The sequence below is a fragment of the Marmota monax genome, unplaced genomic scaffold (genome assembly GCF_021218885.2).
Source record: "Marmota monax isolate L192 unplaced genomic scaffold, Marmota_monax_Labrador192_F-V1.1 WCK01_AAM20220418_F8-fsc00024, whole genome shotgun sequence".
Taxonomy (NCBI): domain Eukaryota; kingdom Metazoa; phylum Chordata; class Mammalia; order Rodentia; family Sciuridae; genus Marmota; species Marmota monax.
The window spans coordinates 10943192-10969654 of NW_026695224.1; the positions used below are offsets into that span (position 1 = coordinate 10943192).

General features: G+C 62.4%; 1 protein-coding gene across 7 annotated transcripts in view; it reads left to right on the forward strand.

Annotated features, from left to right (window-relative positions):
• Adgrg1 (adhesion G protein-coupled receptor G1) overlaps positions 1-26463 on the forward strand; it is a 37364-nt gene that overhangs the window by 3636 nt on the left and 7265 nt on the right. For 3 of the 7 annotated variants that reach the window (XM_046434368.2, XM_046434370.2, XM_046434371.2), the window contains exons 2-7: positions 22521-22606; positions 23402-23824; positions 24686-24818; positions 25225-25372; positions 25910-26041; positions 26333-26449. In XM_046434368.2, coding sequence (XP_046290324.1) covers positions 22552-22606; positions 23402-23824; positions 24686-24818; positions 25225-25372; positions 25910-26041; positions 26333-26449 — 1008 coding nt within the window. In that variant the 5' untranslated portion in view covers positions 22521-22551. Of the gene's footprint in view, positions 1-3633; positions 3987-14219; positions 14242-14724; positions 14748-16053; positions 16103-22520; positions 22607-23401; positions 23825-24685; positions 24819-25224; positions 25373-25909; positions 26042-26332; positions 26450-26463 lie in introns of those variants that run through there. The other 4 variants (XM_046434367.2, XM_058575835.1, XM_058575836.1 and 1 more) reach the window with 4 other exon arrangements.

The window sequence follows — 26463 nt, forward strand, 5'->3', positions numbered from 1 at the left end:
TGATGCTAATGACATGGGCCAACATGTCTCGAAACCTGCTGGGTGCCAGACAGGGAGCTCAAGGATCCCCAAGGTCATTCACCTTGTGAGAGGAGAAGCCTGGACTTGAGCTCCTCTTGTCTGATGAAGCCCACTCCGGAGCAAGTGGTGGTGCCCAGGACCCTCTACAGGGGTGGGCAAGGTGGCTCCTGCCCAAATTCACCGTGGCAGGAGACCTCTTACAACCCCGCCACGTCCTCCTCCTCCCCCAGCCTCTGCTCCGGCCTTAGTCACAGTCGGTGGCCAGGGTCACCCTACCTCTTATTCTGTCCTGAGGTCCACCTCCCCGCCCCTCCTGGGAGCCCGTCTCTGTCACCTTTGCAGGCTGCTCTGAACAGTGGCTCCCTGGCGGGCCTCATCAAGGTGCCCATTCTGCGCAGGCCGAGGCGTGCCCTTTACCCGTGTGGACTCGTGTGGGGGGTCATGAGGTGGCGCAGCTTTTGTCCTCTCTTGACAAATGAGGGCTGGGTGGGGACAGAGACGCTTGCCCAGTCCCCCAGCTGGCAGAGCGGAGCGGAAGCCTCACTTCCCCCTCCTCCGTCTCTAAGAGGAAGGGACCCCTTCGGCTTTCTGGGCCTCCTGTCCTACCTCTGACCTCTGTCCCCAGCCAGCAATGCCCATGCCCTTCCCTGGGCCTGTGGAACCCCTAGTTTGTCACTGCTGAGCCCCAGCAAGGTGTTTCCAGCAGGGGGTACACATGACACCCCACCTGCTGCAGGTCACGCTCATTCCAGGTGCCCACGGGCAGCTCCTCCCATCCCTGCTCCCTTCCCGCACCCCTAAGCTTCAGGGAAGCGTCTGACATCTTCTCCCCTCTCCCTCAGGCCCACTGGCCTGGGTGGGCTGCTTCTGGTCTCCTGGACCCGAGTCCCCCTCCCACCCTTCCCTCTGGCTCCCTCTTCTTCAAGGCCCCAGCTGGGCCTGGGCTCCGCCCCCAACCAAGGCTGGTACTGGCTCCTAGGGTCGAGGCTAGGGCTTCTCATGCTTCACCAGGTACCGGGACCCACCTGGGCGTCTTGTTAAACTACAGGTTCTGACTCAGCAGACCTGGGGCACCCTGAGACCCTAACAAGCTCTCCGGCTCTGCTCTGGGTCTGTGCACCACACTTTGAGTGCTGATCAAACACCTTCTATGGCTCCCCAGTGCCCAAACTCCATGCTTTCCAAGTCTTCCAGAATCTGCCCCCTCCTGCCACAACAGATCCCCCTTCTTCCCCCGCGGCTCCTCTTCCACCTCCTGACTCCTGTTGATCTGATCACTCTACCTGGGATGCCCTTCCTGCTGCTCTGGTTTTCAAAGTCCTCTTCGCCTCCTTTAAGAGCCCGCAGGGGCTCCGGGGTCAGTCCCCTGTTTCAGATCCAGGATCTCAGTCACTGAAGGCGTGGGCAAGCCACCTGCCCTGTCTGTGCCTCGGGCTGCTTTCTATAAAGTGGGCTAGCAACTGTCATGAAAGGCAAAGGAGATGGTGAATGTAAATTGCGTAGCCAGGGCCTACACCTGCTAGGTGGTTGGGTGAAGCCACACAGCTAGAGGCCCAGATATGTGCCCACTGTGTGGCCTTGGCTGAGTTACTGCTGTCTCTGGCCATCTCATTCCACATACTAGTGATGCCCCGTCATAGGGTCGCAGTGATGCTGTAAGAGTGACCCAAATACTTACGGCATGGGAGGTTCCTACTCATCCTGTTACCAGAACCAATAATAGAATCATTTAATCATTTATTTGGATTCTCCACTTTGACTTTCAGAACCTTCTAGGGATCTTGTGGAGCTAATAACTGGCTCCTAGGTACCATAGATGAGAGCTAGGCTCATGTCCCTGGCCAAGCTCCAAGCTGGGGCCAGAGCCTGGAGCCTGGCACAGTGCCCAGCACGAAGTAGGTCTGAGAAGCCGGATGACAGGAGGGGCAGGCAGAGACCTGGGTCTCTCCTATGTGGCCATGGCAGCTGTCCCAGGCTCTGGGGCCCATGGGCACCGAGAGGGGAGCCTTCAGCTCTCCCTCTGAGCCTGCTGGCCAGTGCTCTCTGTGGGCAGGTGGGACGCAGCTGTGTTGCTGGCCTAGAGCCTCCACCACCTGCTGCCTGGGCCCTGAACAACCAACCGCCGGGAAGTTGAGGCTCAGAGGTGGTGACTTGCCCAGAGACCTGGCATGTCAGGGACTTTTGTCCTTCTCTGAGTAACTCATTCCTGTCCTCTTGTTTGCTGTGCCCCCACCCCACTGTGGACTGGCCCCTCCTGCCCTGGTAATAAGGCCATGCCCATGAAGGCCCTGGGTGGGAATAGCAGGCCTGACCAGGGCCAAGTGCCCACTACAGCATCGGGCAGGCATCTCCCACAGCCTGGCCAGCGGGGTGCTGACTTTGAGGAGCATAGAATGGTCTTCTGGAAGGTCTGGCCTGTGGCTCCCTGCACCCCACCAGGTAGCTTGGTTTGGAGCGGGCAGGTAGGGGAGTGGCCTTCAGCCGTCCCCAGCTGCCTGAAAGGCTTTCACTGGTGTCACATGTGGGTGAAGGGGGATTTCCCAGGACCCCTCTCTAGGATGCAGAGAGACCCCTACCAGAGAGAAGGGACCTCAAGTTTCCCCGGGGGGTTGAGGCCCCATGCCGGAGGCCCAGGGAGGCTGGCTTATGAGTGGCTAGAAGGACTGGCTGGGGAGCCGGGCTGCTGGCTCCCACCCAACCCGGCCACTCCCCAGCTGCGTGCCCTTGGACAGTTAGCTCTCCTCGGTGAGCTTCGAGTCCCTTCTGCTTCATCACCGTCCTGGGGAATATTTGTTGACAGCTCATTGAGCGTCAGGTGGGTACCCTGAAGACAGGAGGAGGAAGGTTCTAGAAGGAAATAGGGCTCCAGAAAGGGAGTATTTATTTTTCTTCTTTTTATTGGCCCTGTGTGGCTGCCCTTGCCCTGTAGGCGAAACCCTCACGCACTGGTCACTTGGAATCCTTCATCCACACTGTACTGATGGAGGCGGACGGGGTCCCCACTCTGTAGGGCTCATGATCATCTGAAGCTACCCCCAAGGTTCTAGAGGGGCTCAGGACCCCAGAGCAGGAGGGAGTGGCCAACAGAGGCGGTGGCCAGAGGGGCAGGGGCGCTGGTCACTTCTAGATTCCTCTTTCCGACCATTTGGAGGCACTGGGACCGACTCTTTCCGGCGCCTCCATCTCCCCTCTGCTGGGCAGACAGACTGAAGAGGCCATTCCTAAAGGCCCTGGGGCTCAGGATCTTGGATCCCTGGAGCTGTGGGTCCCTGGGAGCCTGACGTGTGCTCCTCTGCTGAGAAGACAGACGGAGGCCCGGAGAGGCCGTGAGGTCAGCGGCCAGCGGTGTGTGGCCCTGTGCCAGGTGCCTGAGTCCTGCCTTCCTCCTGGCCTGCCTTCCGCTCTGCCGGTCAGCGCCGGCCCCCGCCTGCTGCCAAGGAGGCTGGACTCGTCTTCAGGAAGGGGCAGTGGTCACCAGGGCCCCGGGGGTGGGGGCAGCATCCGAGTGGCCTGTTGCCGCGGCAACCCTCTCCCTGCGGGAAGTTGGGGAGAATGGGATGATGATAGGTGCAGGGTGGGGAGGCAGAGGTACCCTGGCCTGCGATCCCCCTGAAGCCTGGCATCCACCCCTCGGTGCTGGGGGGAGGCGGAGGCCCCCTGCCAGGTGCTGAGTCATGGGCATCCCCCAGGGCCCCTGCCGCCCTCCCTCAGCCTCTCCTCCTGCCTCCTCTGAGACACCCGTGACTCACACAGTCATCTTGGGAGGAGGAGCCCGGGAGGCTGGAGGGGGTGTCCCCGGCCCCTCCCCTGGCTCCACCGGCTGCTGCCACCGGAGAGGGGCCGGCGCCTCCCATGCTCACTCCCCAGCCTGCGGCTTGGCAGGCGGCAGGACCCGGGCGCCAGGTGGAACCTCTGGGGTAGATCCTGAAAGGGGGTCCTCTAAAGGACCCTCCACCTGGCACCAGGTACCAACCAAGGGCTCCGGCAGGTGGGAGGCAGGGGAGGGTGATGTGCTGGGGCTGGTGAGGGGTGGGGCAGGGGCGGGGACAGGACTGGGGGGTCTTGGTCTAGCCCAGAGGAGCCTGGCTGTGCGCGGACCCCCAGTGTGGGGGTGGGGTGGGCATGAAAAGGCGCTGCCTGAGGGGGGGAGGGCACCCAGGAGGAGTGGGACACTCAGAGCCACTGGCCCTCTGACAGTGGGGGAATAGCAAGTGGGCTCTCCAGGGTCCAGCAGGCCATCTGCCCTCTGTGCCTGGAGGGCACTGCTCCCATTGCACAGATGGGAGAACCAAGGCTCTGAGAGGGCAGGTGGCTGGCTCAAGGTCACACAGCAAGTGCAGGGATGGGGAGCCAGGAGCCAGGTGCCGGGAGGAGAGGGTGCTTTAGGGGCCAGTCATGGAGATCCTCGGGGTACTATCCCCTCTAGCTGTCCTGGGGTCTGGGCCCCCAGTAAGCCAGCTTTTTGTCACTCAGGTGGGCAGGCATGGCCCCAGCAGTGGGCTTGGGTGTGAGTCCTGGGAACCAGGCAGCCGGGTGGGAAAGCCATGGAGGCTGGAGAGTTCCTTACCACCAACCACCCAGCCCGGCGCCCAGCTGCTGGGGACCACTTCCTCCTTGTGCCCCAGGGGCAGGACACTGAAGGCTCCTGTCCTCTCTCCAACCAGCCGCCCTTGTGTGGTGCTGGGTTGGGGTCCCCCAGGGCCCTTTCTTGACTGAAGGGGTGCGACTGAATGTAGCAGGTCCCTGTCACCCCCTGCCCCACCTGGAGCCGCTGTGGCCTGAGGTAGGTGGGGTGGGTGGGAATAGCCTTAGCACCCCCTTCAGAAACCATGGAAGTTGTTTACATGAACACTTATTGAGTGCCTTCTGTGTGCGCTGGACTATCCTGGGGACATGGAGGTAGATGAGGCAAAGAAGGTCTCTTGGAACTCCTGGGCAGCCCAGCCCGGGGCCAGCTCTGCTCCTCCACAGGTCCCCGAGGGCAGAGGGTTGGTTCTTGGGGTCCTCGACTGGTCAGTGGGAGCCGCATGCTGCAGGGTCTCCCGAGCCCAGGCCAGCAGTCCTGTGGGTGGCTCTCCCTTCCCTGCCTGAGCTGACCTCCTGTGCAGCAGGGACCCCAGGGGCCTGGGATGTAGCTTCACCACCAGGGACACCTTGCCTGCTGGTCCCCTGGGCTTGGTGGCCCTAGCTGCTAAGTGGGTGTGTGGGGTGACCTGAGGTGTCCTGCCCGTGGGCCCAGGGTGTGCCTTAGAGGAGGGACAGAAGTCGGGCTCCAGGTTGGTCTGTGTGGGGAACCTGTGCTCTGGGCGGTGGGCAGCCAGGCTGGCACGACACCCCCCAGCAGGGTCACAGACAGACAGCGAGGGGGTGAGAGGAGGAGGGAGGCGAGCATGGTGCGAGAGGAGGCCTCTGCCGGGAGCACGGGGCTCTGGGAAGGCCGGCTGGGCTCGGGTGCCGGGAGGGGACAGGGCTGCGGTGGCTGTGGCTGGGTGGGGGCGTTCCTGGCAGAGGGACTGGCGTGGGGCAAGGTTTGGGGAATGAAGAGAGCCCGAGGGTGTGGGGAGGGAGACGGCACTGGAGATCGGGCATGGGCCACTTGAAGGGACTCGCTGCCTGGGTGGCAGGTCCTGATCTGCTCTGCAGGGGGAGGAGGCGGGAGGGCTGGGCAGGGTGCCCGGCAGCCGGGCCAGAGGGGTCTGAGGCTGCCATCCAGTGGGATGGGGTGACAGGCTTGCGCAGTGGCCTTGGCCTGGCTGTCAGTGTGAGGCTCATGCTGGGGACAGCTTCCTAGCTGAGGGAAAGGGGTGGAGGTGCCCGTCCAGCACTGGTGCAGGGCAGGTAAAAGAGGTGGCCGAGCTGTGGCAGGGTCCACGTATCAAGGGATGGCCCTCTTAGCAGGACCCGGCATGACAGGAGCGGGGAACGGGCAGGGGAAAGAGCCACGGTGGGTGTCACTGCATCCTGGGTGAAAGCCGAGCGTGGGTACTGGATGCTGGGTGCTCTGCCCGTGTCGGGGCTATGGGATGGCTTCCAGGTAGCAGGGGTGCGGGGCAGGGTCTTGGGAGGCAGAGAGAAAGCAGTGGGTGGGGAGGGGGCCGGAGGATGGGATAATGTGGCCCCACGGTCCAAGCCCCATGCTGCCTCCTGTTCCCCAACCAGAGCCCTAGGCAGGGTCCCATCCCCCATCCCCATCCTTGGGGTGACCCTGTGGACCCCGCCTTCTGACTCACAGCAGATGGGGGCATCATGTGAGCAAACCAGCGGCCGAGGGGGAGCAGACTCCAGGGACCTGGCAGATGGCAAGTGGGGGGTGGGGCAGGGCTGGCACAAAGGGGCCTCTCAACAGCAAGGGCGGGCGCTGGCCTCAGCCTCCGGGCCCTGCTCCCCCTGAGGTCAGCTGAGAGCTTGGTGCTACTCCAGCTCATGCCCCACTGGAGCTCTCGGGGACCCTTGGGGAGCCCTGCCCATTCTGGAGCCAGGCCTGGGCTGCCAGAGCCAGGGGCCAAGGGCGAGGGAGGTGCTTGGGACGGGGTCTCTTCTCTGCTGGCCTGTCCTGGCATGGTCTGGGCCCAGACACCTTCCCAGACTCTATGCCCCTAATTCTCTAGGGTTCCCCGGTGCTCAGCCTGGGTGGGAAAGTCCCCAAGTTTCTGTGGCAGCCCCTGCCTGGTGCTGGGCTCCGTACGTGGCATCTGTGCCCATTTTTGAGAGGAGGATATTGGGGCAAGGAGGCTTACCCCGTGAGGGTCGTTGGGGTTGGAGTCTGAGTTCTTACCTGCTGTGCTCTTCTGTCCCTCTGGTGGGTAGGGAATTCCTCATCCAGGCCAGGCACTGTGCTAGGGCCAGACGGTGTGTCCCTGTCTTGAATCCCACTCTGGCCCCTGCCACGCCCCTATTTCTTTTGGGCCTGGGGACCTAGAAAGAGAGCAAAGCCCCGGGGGATCTTGGCTTTGTTCTCTGGGTGTGTGGACGTGGCGGACGCCTCGGTTTCCTCACCTGGAAACTGTAGCTAAGAGCATCCTCTTCAGGGGGCTGCTGTGGTCACTAGGAGCGTTAGGACAGGAAAGTGTTCAGAAGTGTCCCTGGCCTGCAGAAATGCTGGCCTTTACCATTCTTCCATTGGACAGATGGGTAAACTGAGGCAAGAGGTAACTTATAGCAACTCAGAAGCCCTTCTTCCCATGCCCCTTATCTCTGGGAGAGTCGGACACGGGCAGGACTCACCCCCGTCCCTAGTAGTCTGATCTCTGCTGTGGGAGGGGGGCTGGCGTGGTGCGCTGGGCACCGGGCTCCGTGGCTGGCGCTGGCTTAGGTAGTTCGTGGGTGGACTTGGCGGCTCCGGGCAGCAGAGATAGGAGCCGAGGCCCGAGGAGCTGGCAGAGCTCCCAGCAGAGTGCACAGGCCCTGTGGCAGCCGCGGATGGGCAGGGTGACAGGCTACTGTCCAGCCCCGCTCAGCCCCTTGAAGAGCCAGTGGTTCTGCAGGGAATGGCTCCCAGACTCGGGGCCCCTTTAACTCCACAACGAGCCCAGAGGAGCTGAAAGGCCACCTACACGGCATGTCAGGCCCCCTCTCTCCTGGGCCTCCTCCTCCTCCCCATGGTGTGTCCCCCACCTGCACCCTCAGGGCCTCCGAGGGGGAAGGGGAAGGGCGCTGGAGATGCCGGTCTGCATAAGCCTTGCTTAGAGGTTGACTTAGAACCAGGTTCCAGTCCTTGACCGGTGACTCTGAGCAAGGGGTCACTTCCTCGAAGTCACAGCTTCCCTGGCTCAGTGGCGCAGGCCTGTAACCCTAGCAACTCAGGAGGCTGAGACAGGAGGATCCCAGGTTCAAGGCCAGCCTTAGGAACTTAGGGAGGCCCCAGGCCCCGTCTCAAAATAAACAATGCAGAGGGCTGGGGTGTGACTCGGTGGTTAAGTGCCCCAGTACCAAAAAAGAAAAAAAAGAAAAAAAAAAGAAGGCACAACTTCTCTGGGCCTCAGTTTCCCTGCCTGAAAATGGACATAGTAGCCCCCCGCACCCCAGCAGGGTCGTTGCTGGAACTCAGGGTGACATGGTGCAGAGTGTGAAATTATAATGATATGAGGACTCGGGAGTCTGCATAAGCCTTGCTTGGAGGTTGACTTAGAACCAGTTTCGAGTCCTTGACAGGTGACTGTGAGCAAGGGGTCACTTCCTCAAAGCCTCATCATGAGGCCGTTCCGTGCAGAGGAAGATCACTGCATCTCTATATCTAAGTGAGACCCTGTGGGGATGAACGGGGACAGCCCCACATTACGGAGGTTATGCCATTTGGACCCCCACCTCAGCTCAGACCCCTGCTTCTCCAGCTTCCAGCTCAGTGGCCCCCTGGGTGGTTAGGGACGTGACTGGTTCTGTCCCAGCTCCACCAGCTGTGTGAATCTAGGCAGGTGTATCGACCTCTCTGGGTTTCACTTTTCTAAGCTTTAAAATTACAATGGTGATTGTGCCTTGAGGGGGTTAAGGCAGCCCCTGGATTTCGTGTTCAGTATTGTGCCTGGCACATAGTGGAGGCTGTTGTCATTGTCACTGCAGCCTTCCTGCAGGGAGTCCTTCTTGTAGGGAGCAGCAGAGATTTTATCTCAGACCAACAGCTCCATCCTCTCCCGAGGTCGCTGGGGAAAGTCCTGATCCCCAGAGAGCCCACTCCTGGGCACACTCCCATCCCAGGAGTCTTGCTGTGCTGGTCAGGGGCGTTGTCCAGCCTGGGGATCCCTTCTGCTCCCAGGCCCTGAGACCCGGTTACTGGACCTGGATCCACTGATGCCCTTGAAAGCCAGTTCCCTGGAGATGAGCGTCGGCACGGAGAGAGAGTGTGTGTGTCAAGACTGCTCCCCGGAGCATGGAGGGGCTGTCATCCTGGATGCTCCGTCCTGGGGAGGGACTCAGGCACACGTGGGGGCTCTCATGGGGACAGAGAGGAGGTGCAGGGAGACATGGGCAGCAGGCTGCGCGCTGAGCAGGGTTTGGTGGCTGGGCGCCTCCGTAGTTTTTCCTGGTGGGAACGTGCAGTCGGCCTTAGCTGCCTGGGGCGAGTTCCCTCCTGCAGACAGACCTGTTATTTTCTGCAGGTCAAACCTCACAGCAATTTACATGCTTTGTGCCGGGGCATGTGCGGGCTGCAGAGCCCGGGGTGGGGGGTGGTTCTGATGGTATCTGGAGGTCCCGGTGTTCTGGGTTCTTTCGGGAGGAAGGAAGGTGGCTCTGCCGCTGTCATTCAGGTGAGAATTCAGAATGCTGGCAAAGGGAGGGGACAGCGCCTGGCCAAGGAGCACAGTGGGACAGGCTGACCTGCTTGGCCACAGTCCTGCGTCCGGGGAGAGGCCTGGATGGTGTTGGGCTGGCTTCCTGGGGCTGAGCAGCGTTCCGAGGTCACTTCTCTGCTGGACTGGCTTCCCCTGGCCCCTGGGGGCCACATTACATGTCCACCTTCCTGCATCCTTGGAGTCTGCACCCCTGGGTGTGGCTCTGTGGCTGGCACCTGGGTTTCTGACCTCGTGGCAGGGGACAGCTGCTCAGACCCATCTTGAGACCAATGCAGGGGGTGGACACAGAGGCTGGCTGGGCAGCTGAGTCACCGTCGGCCCTGTGCCTCGGCTGACTGCCCCTCTGCTATGTCACTGTCTGGGCATGGGCCAGGCAGCTCGGTGGGGGGGACTCACCCCCAGTCCCCAGCCTGGTGCCTCCACGTGACTGCCCACAAGACCCTTATTCATCTCAGGTGCTCCTAAGATTTGAGTCTTTATTCAGGTTTCACAGCCGATGAAGCAGGTCCCAGGGACCCTGGGCCATCAGAGGCTGTAGGGACCAGCACCCAGGCCTCTTCTGCTGGGCCTGGACTCGTTTCCCTGGTACCATGCAGGCTGCTCCCATTGAACGTGGTGCACCCCCCGACAGGTGCTCAAGGCTCTGGGGACGTTGTAGAGGGACTTGGGGGTCATGAGGCTCCTTCCATCCGAGGCCGGGAGGGGCTCCGGTTCCCCTGGCCTCCCTGTTACCTCAGTGCTCAGCAGCCCCTGGGAAGTTCTGGTGGCGCAGGTGATGTTTGTGGGCAGGTGGTGTCTCCATTGAGAAATCTCTCCATGGCCCTGCCGGTCACCAAACAGGAACTGGCCCATTAGTGCCACCCAATTCCATCTCTAGGAGGCTCCTGTTAGCTCCTGAGTAACCCAGGATTCCCGCAGAGGGCCAGGGCGAGGCCAGCTGGCCTGGCGGGCTGGGAGGTGCCTAGCCACCAGCTTAGTCACCAGAGTCCCCGGCTTCTGGTCTCCACCTGGCCGGAGCTGGTGGCTGTTCCTGACCCTGGTGCTCCCCGCACACACACACCTGCATGGGACCCCTTGGCAGTGGGCAGGGCTGGTTGAGCCTCGTGCAGGTTTAACCCAGAGCTCTTCGTCCTGGGCCCGGCTCTGCCCGCCACACCTCCAGGGGCTCTGCTTCCGTGTGCCCTCCTGAGGGCCCCGTGGCAGGGTCAGGTCCCCAGTGCCTCAGCTGCCTGGGCCTTGGTACCTGAGCCAGGGTAGTGGGAGTGGGACCCATTCCCAGGCCTGGCGGGGAGGATGGCCAGTGGGTCCCCATGGAGACCCTCCAGTGGGTGTCAACGCAGACAGGCATCTGTCTCTGTCCGGTCGTCCCCTGGGCTTGGGGAACTAGAGTCAGAAGTTGCTGTCACTGTCACTGCAGGAGGACAGTAGTGTTTTCAAAGAACCCAGCGGTTCCTGGGCTGAGGGGCCTGGGGGGCCTGGGGACCATGGTGCGGCCTCCCTGGGCCTCCACATCTACCTCTGTAGAGTGGCCGTGCCACGGGGGTGCCAGGTGGGGTGATGGCAGAGGAGTGCACTGGGTTGGGTTCGCGTCCAGCTTTGCCGGCTCTGTGTCCCCAGGCAGGGAGCTCCTCCTCTGAGCCTGTTTTCCTTGGTGCAGAAGGATCGAGAGCACTTCCTGCAGGGCGGCCCGGGGACTTCGGGGTCAGGGGCATGTCACAGGGCTGTGCTGGCATGTGCTTCCCTCCGTGCCTGGCTCCCACTTGCTTCTCTGTGGGCTGGTCCTTGGAAGCACCCTGCCAGAGGTCCCTAGTCCCCCGTACCCCATCACCGACTCCTTGCCCCACCCGGGTGGCCTGCAGGAGCCCGGAGGAGGCTTAGCATTTGCGCCAGTGGCTTGGTGACCCGCCCTCGTTGGTAAGTTTCCTTCCTGGGCATCGCTGGCTTGGGCCCTAGGAGTGGGCCTTCGAGGGCGGTAGGGAGAAAATCGGAGGCTTGGTGCTCACAGGAGCAGGTGGGACCCGGACGTTGTTTAGTCCAGAAACCTTTGAGCCAGCGTGTGGTCCCAGTGGTTGGGGAAGCGCCTGGCGGGGCTTCCGTGCTGCGGGACTTCTCAGGGCCTTCAGTGCCCAGCCGGGGGAGGAGGGAGAGTGAACCTGGATTCAGATCCCTTCCCAGAGTCAGGCCTGCACCTTCTCAGGGGCCTCTCTCTGGCCAAGCACCTGGCAGAGGTGTGTGTGTCCTGACCAAGGCAGAGGCAGGGAGCGGGATAGTTCAGTGGCCCCTGCAAGGAATGGACTTCTTCAAAATTCTCTGCAGTACTGGGGAGGGAACCCACGCAAGCGCTGTACCACTGAGCTACACCCCAGAGTCTCAAAATAAAGTTTTGAGTCTGAGTCGCTGAGGCTGGCCTCGAACTTGTGATCCTCCAGCCTCAGGCTCCCGAGTCACTGGGATGACAGGCATACACCATCAAACCCAGTCCAAGTGGCGCTTTTGAACTTGGATCCAGAGTATAAGGAATCATGTTCTACTGGGAAGATGGAGGCTGCCTGGCCTGTCGTCAAGCCCCGGCTCTGTCTTGTTTGTTAATTCACTCAAGTAGCAGTCACGGACGGGGCAGCTGCTGTGGGACTGGAGGCAGCAGTGGGCAAGACAGGCAAGACTGAGTGGTGGGGTGCTAGGGAGCACATCACAGGGCCACTTCAGTCAGGGCTGGGTGCTCTAAAGATACTGAAGGAGGTGACAAGGAAGACCGTGATGGAAACAGAAGATCAGTTTGGTTTGGTGGTCATGGAAGGTATTTGAGTTAAGGCTGAGATGGGGTCAGTCACAGCAAGGGTCCTAGAAAGAATGTGCTGTGTTGCGGGGGAAGCACATGTAAAGGTCCTGGGGTATGTCAGAGGAGTCCAAAACAGCCAGAGCTAGCCAATGCAAGGAAGGGAGAGGTGGCCCTTGGAAGGTGAGAGGACCACCGTGGGGCCCCTGTCTATATCATCTCACATCAAATGAGGCACACGGTTCTGCTCCCCACCTCCACTCCAATCAGGAGCTAAGTGGGGAAGCAGCTCTCAGCCTCTCTGGCTCTGGGCTCTGGGCTGTCTGAGCTGCAGGACTTCCATGGTGATAAGTGTGTGTGTGTGGGGGGGGTTCAGGGACAGCCGTGGGACTGGGGTGCTGTGCCCTGTCTCTCTGCAGTGAGTGCCAAGTGTGTATAGAAGGCCAGGGTGCCCTCCCCCCGGGTGCCTGAGTCACAGCCCCTGCCAGCCTCTTTGAGGCACGGAGGGGTCCTTTGATCCAACAGAGGCCGCCTTCTCAGCCCGGCAGGCCCTGGAACCTTCCGGGCAGGCGGCTAAGGTCCCCGGAGACAGCAGCTCCTTTCTTTCCCTCTTCCTCCTGCCTGAAAATAGTGCCTGAGCGCCCGGCTCTGGCGGCAGGGAGACAATGGCAGCCTCCGGACCGGCCGCCTCCTGGCTCGGGTCCACACAGGGCAGTTTCAGAGGCGGCCTAGCCCGGGGCGGGCCCCTGCTGCCTTTCCCATGGCCTGCGCCAGCCCCGCCACCCCCGGGGGTCTCTTCCCCAAGGGGCTCCCACTTGTGCTCTGGGAAAATACCTGCAGCTGCGGGGCTGGGACCCGGGATCCTCGGCCTGGGCTGTCCCCTGACCTGCTGCTGGTCTGTCTGTGTCCTGCCCCGTCCCCCCCCCCGCCCCCACAGGGTACTGGGAGTCTTTTCCCTTTGACTCAGAGAATAGAAACGACTTCTTAGAAGCCCAAGGGATACGCGATTTTGGGAGGAAGCGAGCTCCCTGGCGTTAGAGGTGATCAAATAAAGTTTGAATGTGCGCTCGACGCAGAAGGAGGGGGTCGGTCCAGCACCCGGTGGATGCTTGTGTTTGACGTCCTCCCGTCCCGGAGGAGATCTCTGTCTGAATTCCATGTCCCTGGGACTCAGTTTCTCCACCTGTAAGACGCATTCAACGGGGCTCTCCTTGCAAAGCCGTGGAGGCGGGTCTCCATAAAGCCCCGGGCAGGGATGGGCACGAGTAGCGTTTTCAGAAGCTTCCACCTCTGTTCTGCTCCCTCCCAGACTGGAAAAGAGGGTCCAGATCACTCCCGCCCCCCAGGGAGACCTGGAAAGCCAGGAGGGGCCCCTGGCTCCAAGGGAACTCAGAAGGAGGGTTCTTGGTGCGTCATGGCAACCCAGGACGGCTTCCTGGAGGAGGTGGACCTAGGAAGTGTTCAGGGTAGTGTGGAGCAGGACAGCCAAAGGTGGAGGTTAGGGACTATCCAGCCTGACTGGAGGCCAGGGCCACAGGCTGGACACCCCTCTCCGGCTTCTACTTTGGTCATGGGGTGGGGGGGGCAGCCTTTCTTGGGTTAACCCCCATTGGGTTCCAGAAAGATTTGACTTTCAAGTCAGTGTTTGTTGAGCTGGTGGTGCACAGCTGTAGTCCCCGCTACTTGGGAGGCTGAGATGGGGCTCTTTGTGGTCCCCTCTGGACAGCAGGTGTCCCCCCCCGCCCTGGCCCCGTGCGCCCCACTTGCTGCCCTTCCTCCTGCCAGCTCCCTCCTGGCCAGACAGCCCGGGCATGGGGGGACAGTCAGGGAGCCCGCGCTGCAAGGCAGGAGAGGAGCCAAGCGTGACGTCGTCCCCGCAGCTGCCAGTGGTTGCCAGGGGAACGGTTGCCAGGGGCTGCTGTCACCTGCGCCCCTTCTCCCTGACTGGCGCGCTGGCGGCTGGGGCTTCTCAGCCCCATCTTCCCCCGCCGCCCCCTTTGTTTGCCGCTCGCTCGGGTGAAGGGGCCGCCGGGGTGGCTCAGCTTCCCGCTGCCTCTTGAACTTGGAGAAACTGTCCCCGGCTCTGACAGTCCACTCCTGCAGGCTGGAACGGGGTCCTTGTGCATCCCAGTGCGCTTTGTCCCCAGGAGGAACCAGGTAGGGCTGGCTCCTCTCTCCTCCCTCCCTCCCCTTCTGCTTCCCCTCCCCCTTCCCCCTTCCTTCTTCTCCCCCTCCAGCCCCCCCCCAGCCCCTCCATTGACCATGTGCTAATAGGTGGGGGTGGTGGTGATGCGGGGGCTGGGGTGGCGCTGGGGACTCTCCCTAGGCGCTAGGGCGCAGCCCCCTGGGGGACTCAGAGAAGGTACTCTCAGAAAATATGGTCAATTAGATCGAGAGCAGCCGAGATCTGGAGGAAGTGGTCGTTGGGCGCCACACGCCCCTCCCCTCCACAAACCAGGTTCTGGGCGGCCAAGATAAGCCTCTGGGAAGCGGCAGGGGGTGTCCAGGGCTGAGAGGTCTGGAAGTGCCACGGGAGAGAGGAGCCCTCCAGCAGGGCTGGGATCCACCGTCACCGGGGCAAGCTTCCACAGCCCCTGACCTGGGACACTGTGGGGGACACTGTCTAGCACGTTTGTGACTTCCAGAGGAGCCCTGCCTAACAGGTCAGTTCTAGGGGAAGCGCATTCCAAATTCAGAACGCGGTTCCGGAGCCGCCCTGGGTTCCCTTCCACTTGGCAGCTCCCCAGCCTCGCCACCTGCACAGGTGGCTTCTCTTCTGTGCCATTTGTTGGGTGAGCATCCTGACGTGTGCAGCAGAGGCTAGGAGGACTGGATGTGTTCCCGTGTGGAAAGAGCTTCTAACCCATCTTTGTTTGCCGTTCTTTAAAAAATCTTCATCCCCATTTTGTGCATTTTTATTTGTATTTTGATTTTAATTTTTTATGAGTGCATTGGAGGTCTACATCATTGTGGGGCTCATTTTGACATCGTCACAAATGCTTATAACGTAGCATTTGTTATCACTCCGGTCCTAGTATTTCCTCTTCCCCTTCCTCATCCCTCCCCGACGCCTGTCCCCTTCCCTATGGCTCCTCCTTCTATCTACTTTTTGCTTTTTAAATTGGTGCGTTCTGGTTCCATGTGATGTTGGAATGCACAGGTGGTGGTCGTCCACGCACCTACATGATTTGGTCGACTGTATTCCTCAATTCTTCCGCCTTCTCTCCTCTTCTCCTTCCCCTTGGTCTGTCTAGCGTTTCCTGTGTTTTGCTTTTGTTTTTTGTTTTGTTTTGGTGCCGGGGGATTGAACCCAGGGTGCTGTACCTCTGAGCCACAACCCCAGCCCTGTTTATTGTTTATTTTAAGACAAGGTCTCACTAAGTTGCCGAGGCTAGCCTTGAACTTGCAGTCCTCCTGCCTCAGCCTCCCCTGTTGCTGGGATTATGGGAATGTGCCCGTGCCTGGCCCGTCTAGTGTGTCTAAAGAGCCTCTCTGGCAGTGACGGTGTAACTGGAGGTGGTGAGCGCCCTGTGGGGTGCAGGGGGCAACTGGAGGATCCCCAGGCTGTGCTGGGTGCTCAGTAGCTGCACAGAGTTCTGCAGTGTCTCTAATGGTCTTCCTGGAGGGGCCTCAGGCATACCTGGGCCCTGGCTTTGGCCTTGGAAGGGAGGGTAGCTTTGTCCTGTCTGCCCTTGAACCAGAGATCTGGGACCTGGAGGAGGAAGCGGGGAGAAAGGGAGGGTTGGTGGCTGCCCTTGGGAACTCTGAGGATCCTTCGCTCCAAAGATGGGCCTTTTGCCTGGCGGGGGGAGTGGAGCTGCAGCTCTCAGAAGCCAGCAGGAAGGTAACTGGGCTGACCTTGTGGGCCTGGCCTTGGGCAGCGCAGACAGAGAAGGGGAACTTCGCCACATGGAGGAGCCGGGCTGCGAGTTGAGCAGTTGAGCGGGCAGAGAGTCTGGCCAGAGTCCGGTCGGGGTGGGGGAGGCGGCCCAGCACCCTCTCTGCTGCCAGCTTGGAGGTAAGCGGGGCCTCACTTGAGGGATCCTGAAGCCTGCTCCCCTCCCTGAGAGGGTCCTGGGCCACCAAGAAGGCAGGCAGGGGACATGGGTCATGGTCACCTACTTGACAGCGAGGAAACCGCAGCCAGAGGGGGACAGGCTGGTCCAAAGACACAGGCCGGGTGGCCACAGAGCTATCTGGACCTAGTGCCTCTAACTCCTGCCTCCTGTGTGTCCAGGACGCTGGCCACAGCTGCTCCGTGGATGGGGCCAGGTCTTGAAGACCTGGCCACCAGCCTCTGCCCGGCTTTGGGTTGCTCCAGGAGCACGCAGCTGACGGGGACTGCCACCAGCAGGTGAAACCCCCGTGCCGAGCCCTGTCCCTCGGCGGGCTCCTTCAGGGGCCCCTGGCCGGTGTTTCCCCAGGTCTCCCCCTCCCTTGGGTTCTAAGTCTTCTTCCACCAACTCCAAAATTCAAGAGGCCTTGAGTCTTGGCTCCTCAGAGCTCCAGCGTCCCCACCGTCCCCACCCCCTGCGACATTCTGCTGAGTGCTTCAGCCCCCTGAGGTGAGGCCACAGACCCAGCTGGCCATGGCAGCCTTTAATGGAATGGCTCACTGGGGACAGGCCTGGCAGTGCCCCGTCCCCGCGGCGCTGCTGGTAGTGGGAGGTAGGAGGGACCTGGACATTTCCTGGCTCACGGGGGACCTCTCGCCTGGAAGTGTCAGGGCGGGCGACGAGCAGCCCTGGGGAGCCCAGCCGCCCAACTGGCTCCTGCAGGTCAGCTCGGGAGAGCTAATGGCCCCTGGGCAGCTCAGAGGGACTGAGGGAGGGGCTGGCGGTTGGGGACGGGGTGTCGGAAGGCTTCTATCTGTGCCGTCAAGACTCCCGGGAGCTTGTTTTTCAGGTTAATGACAGGTGTCCCAGCTGAAGAGGTGCCCCTGTCCCACGGGGCAGGGACACTGGGCCATGGTGGCTGAATGCCAGGGCTCTGAGGCTCTGCCGCGGTGGAATCACGACCCGCTCCTGCTCACCGTGTGGCCGTGGCTGTGACTTCCCCTCTTTGGACTTGGGTTTCCTTGTCTGGGGATGGAGATGCTGATAGCGCGACTTCAGTTACTGAGAGTCCTCTGGCCGCGGGTGGAGGCTGAGCCACAGGGTGCGGGGCCTGCAGCCCACGTGAGCCCTTGCCCAGGGGGCTGCGGTCCCCCTCTCCTCCTCGGGGACTCCAGGGTCCTTTCACCACATCGGACCCACCCTGGTAGACCCTCCTGCTCTCTGCCGTCCCGCTGGCCACCATGGGGCCTCAGAGGATGTGGAGGGCTGAGGCCCTGGGCATGGGGACCCTCACGGAGGTGCCACAAGCTGCATCACGGGGCGGGGGGGACCAGGGCGTGCAAAGGCCCCCAAGGCCGGGGCCTCTCTCAGGCCTCAGTGCAGGTGAAGGGGCTGCTGGATGGCAGCCTGGGAACACCGGCTCTCCAGGAGTCCCTTCCCTGGCGGGTCCTCTCTTCGTGGGCTGGCAGGGGCCAGGGCCCTTCTGGGCTTGCAGAGGGAGTTGAGGCCCAGGGGCTTGGCTGGGCCACAGGTGCCTCCTGGGTTGGCTGCTGCAGGGGTGTGGCCTCTGCGTGGGCGGGTGGGGGCCTCGGGCAGCCCCAGCCTTCCCGGGGCTTCCTCTTTGTCCTGCGGGTGCCCTTCTTGATTAAGGGCTGGAACTCTGGGGCTCAGGAGCTTGGGCTTCAGCCATTCACTGGTGAAATAGGTCACGGTGGCAGGGAGACGGGTTCAGCACTGAAAGCAGTGCTAGTAGGTGCTTCTAGGTGCCCCAGGTGGGCGGGCTGGGGAGTGGCCTGGGTCCCACCTGGCTGTAACGGCATCTCCTGGGGTGGTGGCTGTGTGGTGTTCCCAAGGGCGGTTTCATCTGATAACAGAACTTGGAAACCACTGGAAGGAGGGTCCTCTGAGCACGCCCCTCCCACCCACCTGCAGGAAGCACCTGCAGGAACCCCCACCCTGCCGCCTCCCTGTCCCTCTGCAGAGCTAACTCGCCCCCACCCCAGGCCTCTCCTCGCCTCCTGCATAACTGCAGTGCACACTCGGGCACGCCGCGCTGTGTCACACCCTGAAGGTGCCATCCTCGCCTGCCTCTGCACTGGCCACATCCCTCCTGTCTCATCCTCCCTGGGCTCCAGTCAGCCCTAGGCTGGGGGGCAGCTGAGGACCGGGGCTGGAGTGGCTCACAGCTGGGCTGGGCCTCTTCTGCCCTCCCCACCATGAAGGTCCCTGGGAGGGGGCCCAGGGAGTGAAGGCCAGCTCAACCTGTCCCACACCCTGTCCTCCCCTGTCTCCTGCTATCCTGGGGGAGACCAGTCAAGTACCCAGCACCCGGCTAAATGGTACCCCACACGATGGCAGGTCCTTGTCATGGGTGGGGAAGCCACACCTTGGGGGCTGCCTTGATCTTCAGCCACCAGTGCTGAAGTCCCCTCTGCTCTCGGACACAGTCACCGTCCCATGGTTCCCAAGCCCGTGGCATGTCAGTGGGCTGCATACTAGAGGCCGGCTCCGGAGCCCACCCTGGACGGCAGAGGCCTGAGGGTCTGCGCTCCATCTCATTCCTGGGCCTGGCCCACAGCTTGGGCAGCTCTGGGGGAGCCCTGAGTGAGTGGACGCCAAGTGTGGCGAGTGTGGCCTGGGCCCACCAGGGGACGTGCGGCTTCCTGGGACAGCGTCTCAGAGATGGGCAGGGGCGCCCAGGGAGGGCGGGCTTCCTGAGCAGAGGCCTGGGGTGACCCGTGACCCCATGGGCCCAAGGACAGGAGCAGGGTCGGGCCCGGGAAGGAGTCTCCCGGCCTGGAGGTGTCAGAGGCGCCCCAGGGAAGGGTTAACCAGGTCCTGTCCCCTCCACTGCCACGTCCGTCCGTCCTCTGAGGAAATGGGTTTTCCAGGAGCTCCGTCGGAGCCAGGGTGACGCGTGGCTCCGCACAGGATGGCCGAGGAAGTGAGTCAGGGCCCGGGGGAGAAAGTGAGCCCGGGCCCCTGCCCGCCGGGCACGCGTGGCCTTCTCCCCAGCAGCCTGGCCGTGGAATGGGCGTCTGGCTTCGGCAGGCCCTGGCTGCGTCCGCCCGGCTGGGCCCTCGGAGACCCTGCGATGGGTCCCACTGTGTCACCGTGTCGGGCGGATCGGCTCGTTCTGTTCTTGTTCATGTTTACGGAAGGGAAGGCCCGAGGTCAGGGGCAGCTGCTCCGGAAGAGGAGCTGGGGGGCCGGGGCTCCCCTGGGGCTCGGCCACGGCACCCTCTCCAGCCTGGACGCTTCTACGTTGCCTGTGATCCACAGCTCCCCCCGCCCTCCCCTCGTCTTTGGGGAGACCCCCAAATCCAGGGTCCAGGGGCCACGCATCCCTGGGACCTCTACCAGTGCTGGCCCGTCCTCCCTGGCCTGTTTCCAGACATGGTCATGTGACATGGTCAGCCAGGAGGCCCTGCCGCCAGGACCGGGTGGACGCCACGGATGTCGCAGCATTTGTGACCACGGGGGTGTGCTGCTGTGGCCCCTTCTCCGCTCCGGCCAGGGCTGTGGGGGAGGCCAGGGCCTGCTGCAGGTGGGGCTTCGCACTGAGACTCCTAAAGGTGGGGTCTGGCCAGCTCCACCCTCCTCACCTCCAGAGCCCAGGTGGGCAGGCCCCTGTGGCCCACTGCGAGCCCCTGGTTCTGGTATTCGGTCTCCAGGGCCCAGGCCCCCTCATTCCTGGCTGAGCCAGGTGGTGGACACCCAGGGTGGTGACCTGGGCACCGGAAAGCCCTGCTGGGGACACTGGGGGCTCCATCGTGGACACTGCCCGTGCCCTTTGGGTGGGCTGGCTGGGTGGCAGCAGACCTGTGGGTGGGACCAGTAGGGGACAAAGGGGATGCTAAGTGGACAGCACCCTGGCTCTGCCCAATCTGGAATCTCCGTCTGGAGCCCAGCGGTCCTGCCCCGGGGTTCTGCAGACTTGGGTCCAGGGCTGTGAGCAGGGAATTTTCTGGGTGGGGTTTCCGCGTTGCCGTTGTACTTCCGGAAAGCAGGCTTTGTGCTCCAAGGTTCCCCTTGAGGTGACCTGGAGCTGAGCTGGCCACTAGTGGGGCTGGGGTCAGGGCAGGGGAGGGGGAGGGAGGTCCAGGGCTGGGTCATGAGCCGCTTAGAAAGTCTACAGAGCTGTTTCTCCGACGCCTGTGGCAACGGCATGTCCTAGGCTCTTTGCCACAACGACCCTTGAGGTAGGCTTCATTTTTATTCCTCAATACAGGTGAGGAAAATGAGCCCAGAGACAGTGAGTAACGAGTCCAAGCACACACAGCCATAAGTGCAGGGCTGAGACTGGAACTCAGGTAGTCGGGCTCCAGAGTCCATTCCACTCGGGTGGGTTGAAGGAGTCCAGGGGCCCCTCTTTGTCAAACCTGAAGTGTTAGCTGTCCTCTTAGGAGTGGTTACTCAAATAACCAGAGTGGAATGGAATGAGCCATGAAGTGTCAGGAACAACCTGCCCTTGTGTGTGTTTGAATCCTTCAGTGACAGGGACCTCACTCCCGGCCTGCCTCTTTTGCTCTCAGGGGCCAGTTCAGGGGGGCTGATGCAAATGGTTCTGCCCTCTCCTGGGGTCTTTCTTGTCTCCGGACAATCGCGACTCACTTTGAAGGTCAGTGGGTCCGAGAGATACACGTGAATTCTAGTCAGCTCCACCCTAGCTTGCTGTGTGACCTCAAGAAATCACTGGCTCTCTCTGGGCCTCAGATACAACCATCATCAAATGGAGAATTTAGAGCCAATTCTCAAAGTGATCTGTAAACTTCAAGTTCACGGTGGATGAACGTCGCAGGGGATGCTGGGAGGAGGCTGCCTAGAAGAAGTGACATTTGGCCTGAGGTTAGAGGGGGGTGGCAGACAGAAGGAAGGAGGTGGTCTGGGAGGGATCTGTCCTGTCCCCGGATGCTGGGTTTCCTTCCGCTGGTCTGAGGAACCTGAAGGCTTACAGAGGACAGAGCGAAGCCCTAAAATCACAGCCCAGGAAACAGCAGCCCTTCCCTAAAATACTCTCACGTCCTTTTTCTCAAATGGCCATGTGATGCCACCAGGGCAAGGTGACAAATCCATCTGCAATGTGACTGCAGCCATGAGGCCCCGAAGTCAGGTTTATCCCTCGGGCTGGGACACAGGGGACCTTACATCAGGGCCACAGTGGCGTAGGGAGGGTTGGTCCGGGAGGACATGAGATCCTTCTAGGTCCCCTCATGCTGCTGTGCTGCCCTCAAACCTCTGGCCCAAGCTGCCTCTTCCGGGAAGCCCTCCTGATTTCTTCCAAACTCAGCCTCCTCGCATGCCTCTGGGTGGCCCGGCCTCTCTGTGGCAGATGACTGCATGTGTTGCTGTGGTCAGACACGGCTCCCCACAGGACGAGGACGGCTGTCCGCCGGCAGTGTGGTCCCTGGGCCAGCTGGTGGTCAGAAGGCCAAGCCACCGGCATTTGTCTGTATGGGCACCAGTCACGATGGTCCTGACCAGGCAAGAAAAGCCCCCAGCCTGGAGCATTCCTGCGCAAGTCATTTAAGTCCCAACTGTTCACCCAACAGCGGTGCCGACCCAGAACCGCGGGAGGATTCCTGCAGGGGCAGGGGTGGGCAGGGGGCTGGAAGGTAGCAGGAGTCAGCCAAGAGCAGCTGTGGGTGGTCAGAGGTGCCCATTCAGCCCTGGGGCGGGAAGGGGCAGAGCTGGGTCTGGTTTCTGGTGAAGACTCTGCTCTCCAGCGGCCCAGGGCCGGCCGCAGCTCCCCCTGCTGGTCATGGTGGGAGACGCCCTTCCCCTGAGCCCCTGTAGGGGGCGCCGTGGAGGCGCTGATCCTTCTATGTGGGCGCAGCGTTCACCTCTCCAGGCAACCTCTGCACCTGGCCTCGTCCTCAGAGACGGACCAGGGGCTCCCTGGGTGACCGAGAAGAGGCTGACCACCCTTCCCTGCCCAGGGGAAGCTGAGAGAGGGCTCTGGCCAGCGGTGGGAACCGCAGGAGGCTGGGACTGACCAAAGGAGAAGGGCTTCCTGGAGGAGGCGTCCTCTGCGCTAGGTCCAGGGACGATCGGGGCCGCCGTGCGGTCGCTGTGGGAGACCTCCGAGAGCCCCGTTTTTCAAGGTCTCCTCCAGGCCTGGCAGGGGCAAGGCGCAGACGGCTGCAGGTGGAACACCCCCAAGATTACCCCGCGGCTCCTGGGCCCGGAGGGTCTGTCCTCAGCCACTGCATGTGCCTCATCGGGCTCCCGCAGCGAGTGGGCGAGCAGGGCCCTGGAGGCTCAGCCTCTGGCCAAGGCAGCCTCAGGCCGCTTCCTCCCGCCTGCCCAGCCGGCCCTCCGCAGGGCAGCCCCCCGCAGCCACGGTCCTGGCTCCCAGCCAACACTCAGGGTCTCTTGCAGGTGGTGACTTCCCGGGTGACTTCCGGGGAGGATGATGGCTGCCCGGGTGCCGATATTCCTCCTGAGTCTGCTCTTCCTGGCTAAAGGTAGGCCTTCCCCAGGGGCCCTGGGGCTATCATGTCCCCATGCAAGGCAGGAGCCGCACATGCCAGCCCCTTTGGGCAGTATGGGTCTGGGGGTCCACTTGGCTTGGAATGGTGCTTTGGAGAAAAGAAATGGTCACCTCCTTCTTCTGGCAAATGCAACCCCACAAGCACACAGCTCCTTGGGATGGGGACCATGAACTGGGTTTTAGCAACCTCTGTACCTGGCCTCGTCCTCAGAGATGCTCTGCTCACCTTGGCAGCAAATATTGTTGGACAGTATACAGCCTGCACAACAGGACGTAGTAACAGTGTCCTCATGAGATACTTTATTGCCATTAAAATTCTTTTTTTTTTTTTTTTGCCTTTGGAATTATTATTTATTTTCAGTTTTCTCTTTTCGTATTTTTGAAGCCAGATTTTTTTTTTTTAATGTGGTATTAGGGTTGAATTTAGGAAGGCCTTACCGCTGAGCCACATCCCATCCCTTTATATCCTTTCATTTGGAAACAGGGTCTCACTTAGTGGCCCATGCTGGTCTTGAACTTGTGATCCTCCTGCCTCCGCCTCCCGAGTACCTGGGATTACAGGAGTACCTGGGATTACAGGCGTGCACCACTGCGCCTAGCTGAAGCCAGGGACCCACACATTTTTGTAGACCCTTTGCTCTCTAGGCCCTAGGAACACGTGGGTGTCACCGGCTCTGGGCTCACATGTTCTCAGCCCAGGTCCTGTCCCCTCCCATGTCCCCTGGCTAGTCTCTGCCATGGGTCCCTGCTGCAGCCTCTGCCTTCCCAGGTGCCCATGGTGGTGGCCCCCGGGAAGACTTCCGCTTCTGTGGCCAGCGGAACCAGACGCAGCGGAGCAGGCTCCAGTACCTGCAGACGCCGGAGCTGCACATCTCCATCAGGAACTCCGAGGACGCCCTCACCATCCACGCCCCCTTTCCCGAGGTCCCCGAGGCTTCCCGGGCCTTCCCCGAGCCCAGGGGCCTCTACCACTTCTGCCTCTACTGGACCCGCCACACGGGCAGATTCCACCTTCGCTATGGCAAAAACGACTTCCTGCTGAGTGACCGGGCCTCAGACCTCCTCTGCTTCCAGCACCAAAAGGAAGGTCGGGGCCAGGGGCCCCTGCTGCTCGCCACTTCCGTCAGCTCCTGGTGGAGCCCCCAGAACAGCAGCCTGCCGGGTGCCACCGGCTTCACCTTCTCCTTCCACAGTAAGACAGCCTCAGGCCACAGGCACTGGGGAGCCATAGAGGGCGCCTGAGGAGGGGAGGAGTGAGACTCAGTGTGAGCCTCAGGCAGGGGTGAGGGTGGTGTGGCAGGTGCCATGTGGCTGCCACCTCCCAAGGGCGTGGAAAGCGCCTGGCAGAGGGCGCTAGGCTTCCGGGGGTCTGGGTTTTCTTGCTGCTGCTCCTCTCAGACAGCTGCTGTTGGGGGTAGGGGTCCCCAGGACAGGGGACACAGCCCCTCGATGTGTCAGCAGGTCGGGGCCAGAGAAGGTCCCAGGGTGGTCGGGTGGGCCTGGCCCGGTGCCCTGCAGCGTGGCAGGCAGGGCTAGGGATGCCCCCAGGTGGCCTCTCTCCACGTGTCCTGAGGAGCAGGCGCCTGGGCTTGGGGCGCAGAGGGTTTAGCCGGAGTTTTCATGTCGGCCCATAGCCAGGCTCTCTGGGTTATAAATGGAAAAGCTCAGACCCCCAGGGCCTGCCTGCCTCGTGGCACAGGGCACAGGCCACTGTCTCCATCTGCCCACCCCAGTGGTCCCGTCTGGTCCTACAACCCTCAGGCGCAGGCTGCCCAGAGTAGGGAGCCTGGAGTCAGGGAGGCTGGTGGGGCCCGGAGGCAGGTGGGGCAGAGTCCCCAGAACCACCTCACCCGCCCCACATCCCTCCCGCTGAGGCCTGGCCGGCAGGGTCCCCCCTGCTGCTGGAGGGTCCTAGAAGACGGCCCGTGGCTGGCCTCATCCTTGGGTGGCCTGGGGGCCCACTCACTTCCTTTCGGAGAGTCTCCTGAGGACTGAGGGTCGGGAACGGGCACCTCGGCCCCAGCCTCAGGGGCTCCGTCCGTTCCTCCCCCAGAGCCCACCGAGAAGGCCTTGCCCAACGCCTCCTGGGACATGTGTGACCTGAAGAGGGACCTGGGGATGCTCAGCCGGCTCCTGAGGCAGCCCATGAAGTCCCCGAGGAGGCCCTCGTCCACCCTCGCCAGCCAGTGAGTGTGCTCTGGGCGCGAGGCGGGCAGAGGCGGGTAGAGGCGGGCAGACCGGAGCTGGCAGGGAGACCTGCCGGGGAGGCCGGAGCCTCCTGGGCTGGACTCTTCTCTGGAGCTGACGTGTGGCCCCAGGCCAAGCCCCAAGGCCAGTGAAGACAAATGTCACAGCCAGCCCAGGGCAGGGACCCAGGCCACTCCCCACCAGGATGGCACAGCCTTGGCCCACGGTGGAGCCACTGCCTGTCCCCCGCCCTCCAGGCCGGTCCCCCCCACACCTGCGGTCTGCCTGTCCTCCTGTCCCCTCCCTCCTCATCCCCGCCCCTGCCCCAGTCCCCCCTTTGTGCCTGCGTCTCCCTGCCGCCGGGGTGTCCCTCCGTGTGTCACCCACACCCCTCCTCCCGGCCAGGCAGCTGCAGAGCCTGGAGTCCAAGCTGGCCGCCGTGAGCTTTCCCGGGGACTCGGTGTCCTTCGAGGAGGACCTGGTCAACGCCACTGTGTGGAAGCTGCAGCCCAGCGCCAGCCTCCAGGACCTGCACATCCACTCCCGGCAGGAGGTGAGGCCAGGGTCAGCGGCGGGGCCAGGGTCAGCGGCGGGGCGGGCAGTGGAAGCGCAGGCCAGGACCTGTCCCTGCAGGGCAGGACCCCCGCCGCTCCCTGGGGCCACTCCCTGGGGCCTCTCGGGCAGATTCCAGGCCCAGGGCCACCCTGGGGTCAATGGCTGTCACAGTGCTGAGTCACAGTGGCAAGGGCAGGGTCTGCCCCGAGGGTCTGCTCTCCACCCTGTGTCCTGAGGCCCCTGTGAGGGCGTCTGTTAGTGGGTCACCCCCTCCCTCGCTGCCACCACTCCAGGATGCTACAGGCTGGGCTGGTGTCTGAGGGCCCAGACAACAAACCCGTTCGGACTTCCCAGGCCTCGCGCCCCTGGGTCTGACCACGGGCTCCCCAGCCACAGCCGGCTGGAAGGACTGTCCTTGGTCCAGCCTGACCCTCCAGAGGAGGCTGCTCAGAGCGCAGTGTGGAGGAGGGGCCTGGGTGCGCCGCAGGCAGGTCAGGGTCCATGGTGGGCTGAGCCCTGGGGACTGTGTCCGCAGGAGGAGCAGAGCCAGGTCCGGGAGTACTCGGTGCTGCTGCCCCGCGCCCTCCTCCAGCAGGGCAAAGGCCGGAGAGGGGAGGCCGAGAAGAGACTCTTGCTGGTGGACTTCAGCAGCCAGGCCCTGTTCCAGGTACCCCGCGTCCTCCCGCCCCCCCCGCCCCCCAGGATGGGCTTCTGTCTGACAGAGTGTTGGGAAGAGCATGCTGTCGGCCCCCACCTCCAGGAGCCAGAGCTTCTCCCTGTCAAGTCCAAAATCAGACGTAGCACAGCCTGCGAGAGGCTGAAGTGTGGTTGTTCTCACTACAGTGTGAATGACTACCCGCGAGGCGCTCAGGGCTGGGATAGATGCCAGTCTGCAGAGGCCGGGGGACGTCCAGCCTCTCTCCTCAGCCCTGATCTCTTCTCCCACCCCGTCTATCAGGATAAAAATGCCAGCCAGGTTCTGGGTGAGAAGGTCCTGGGCATCGTGGTGCAGGACACCAAAGTCGCCAACCTCCCGGAGCCCGTGGTGCTCACCTTCCAGCACCAGCCGCAGCCGGTGAGTGCGCGAAC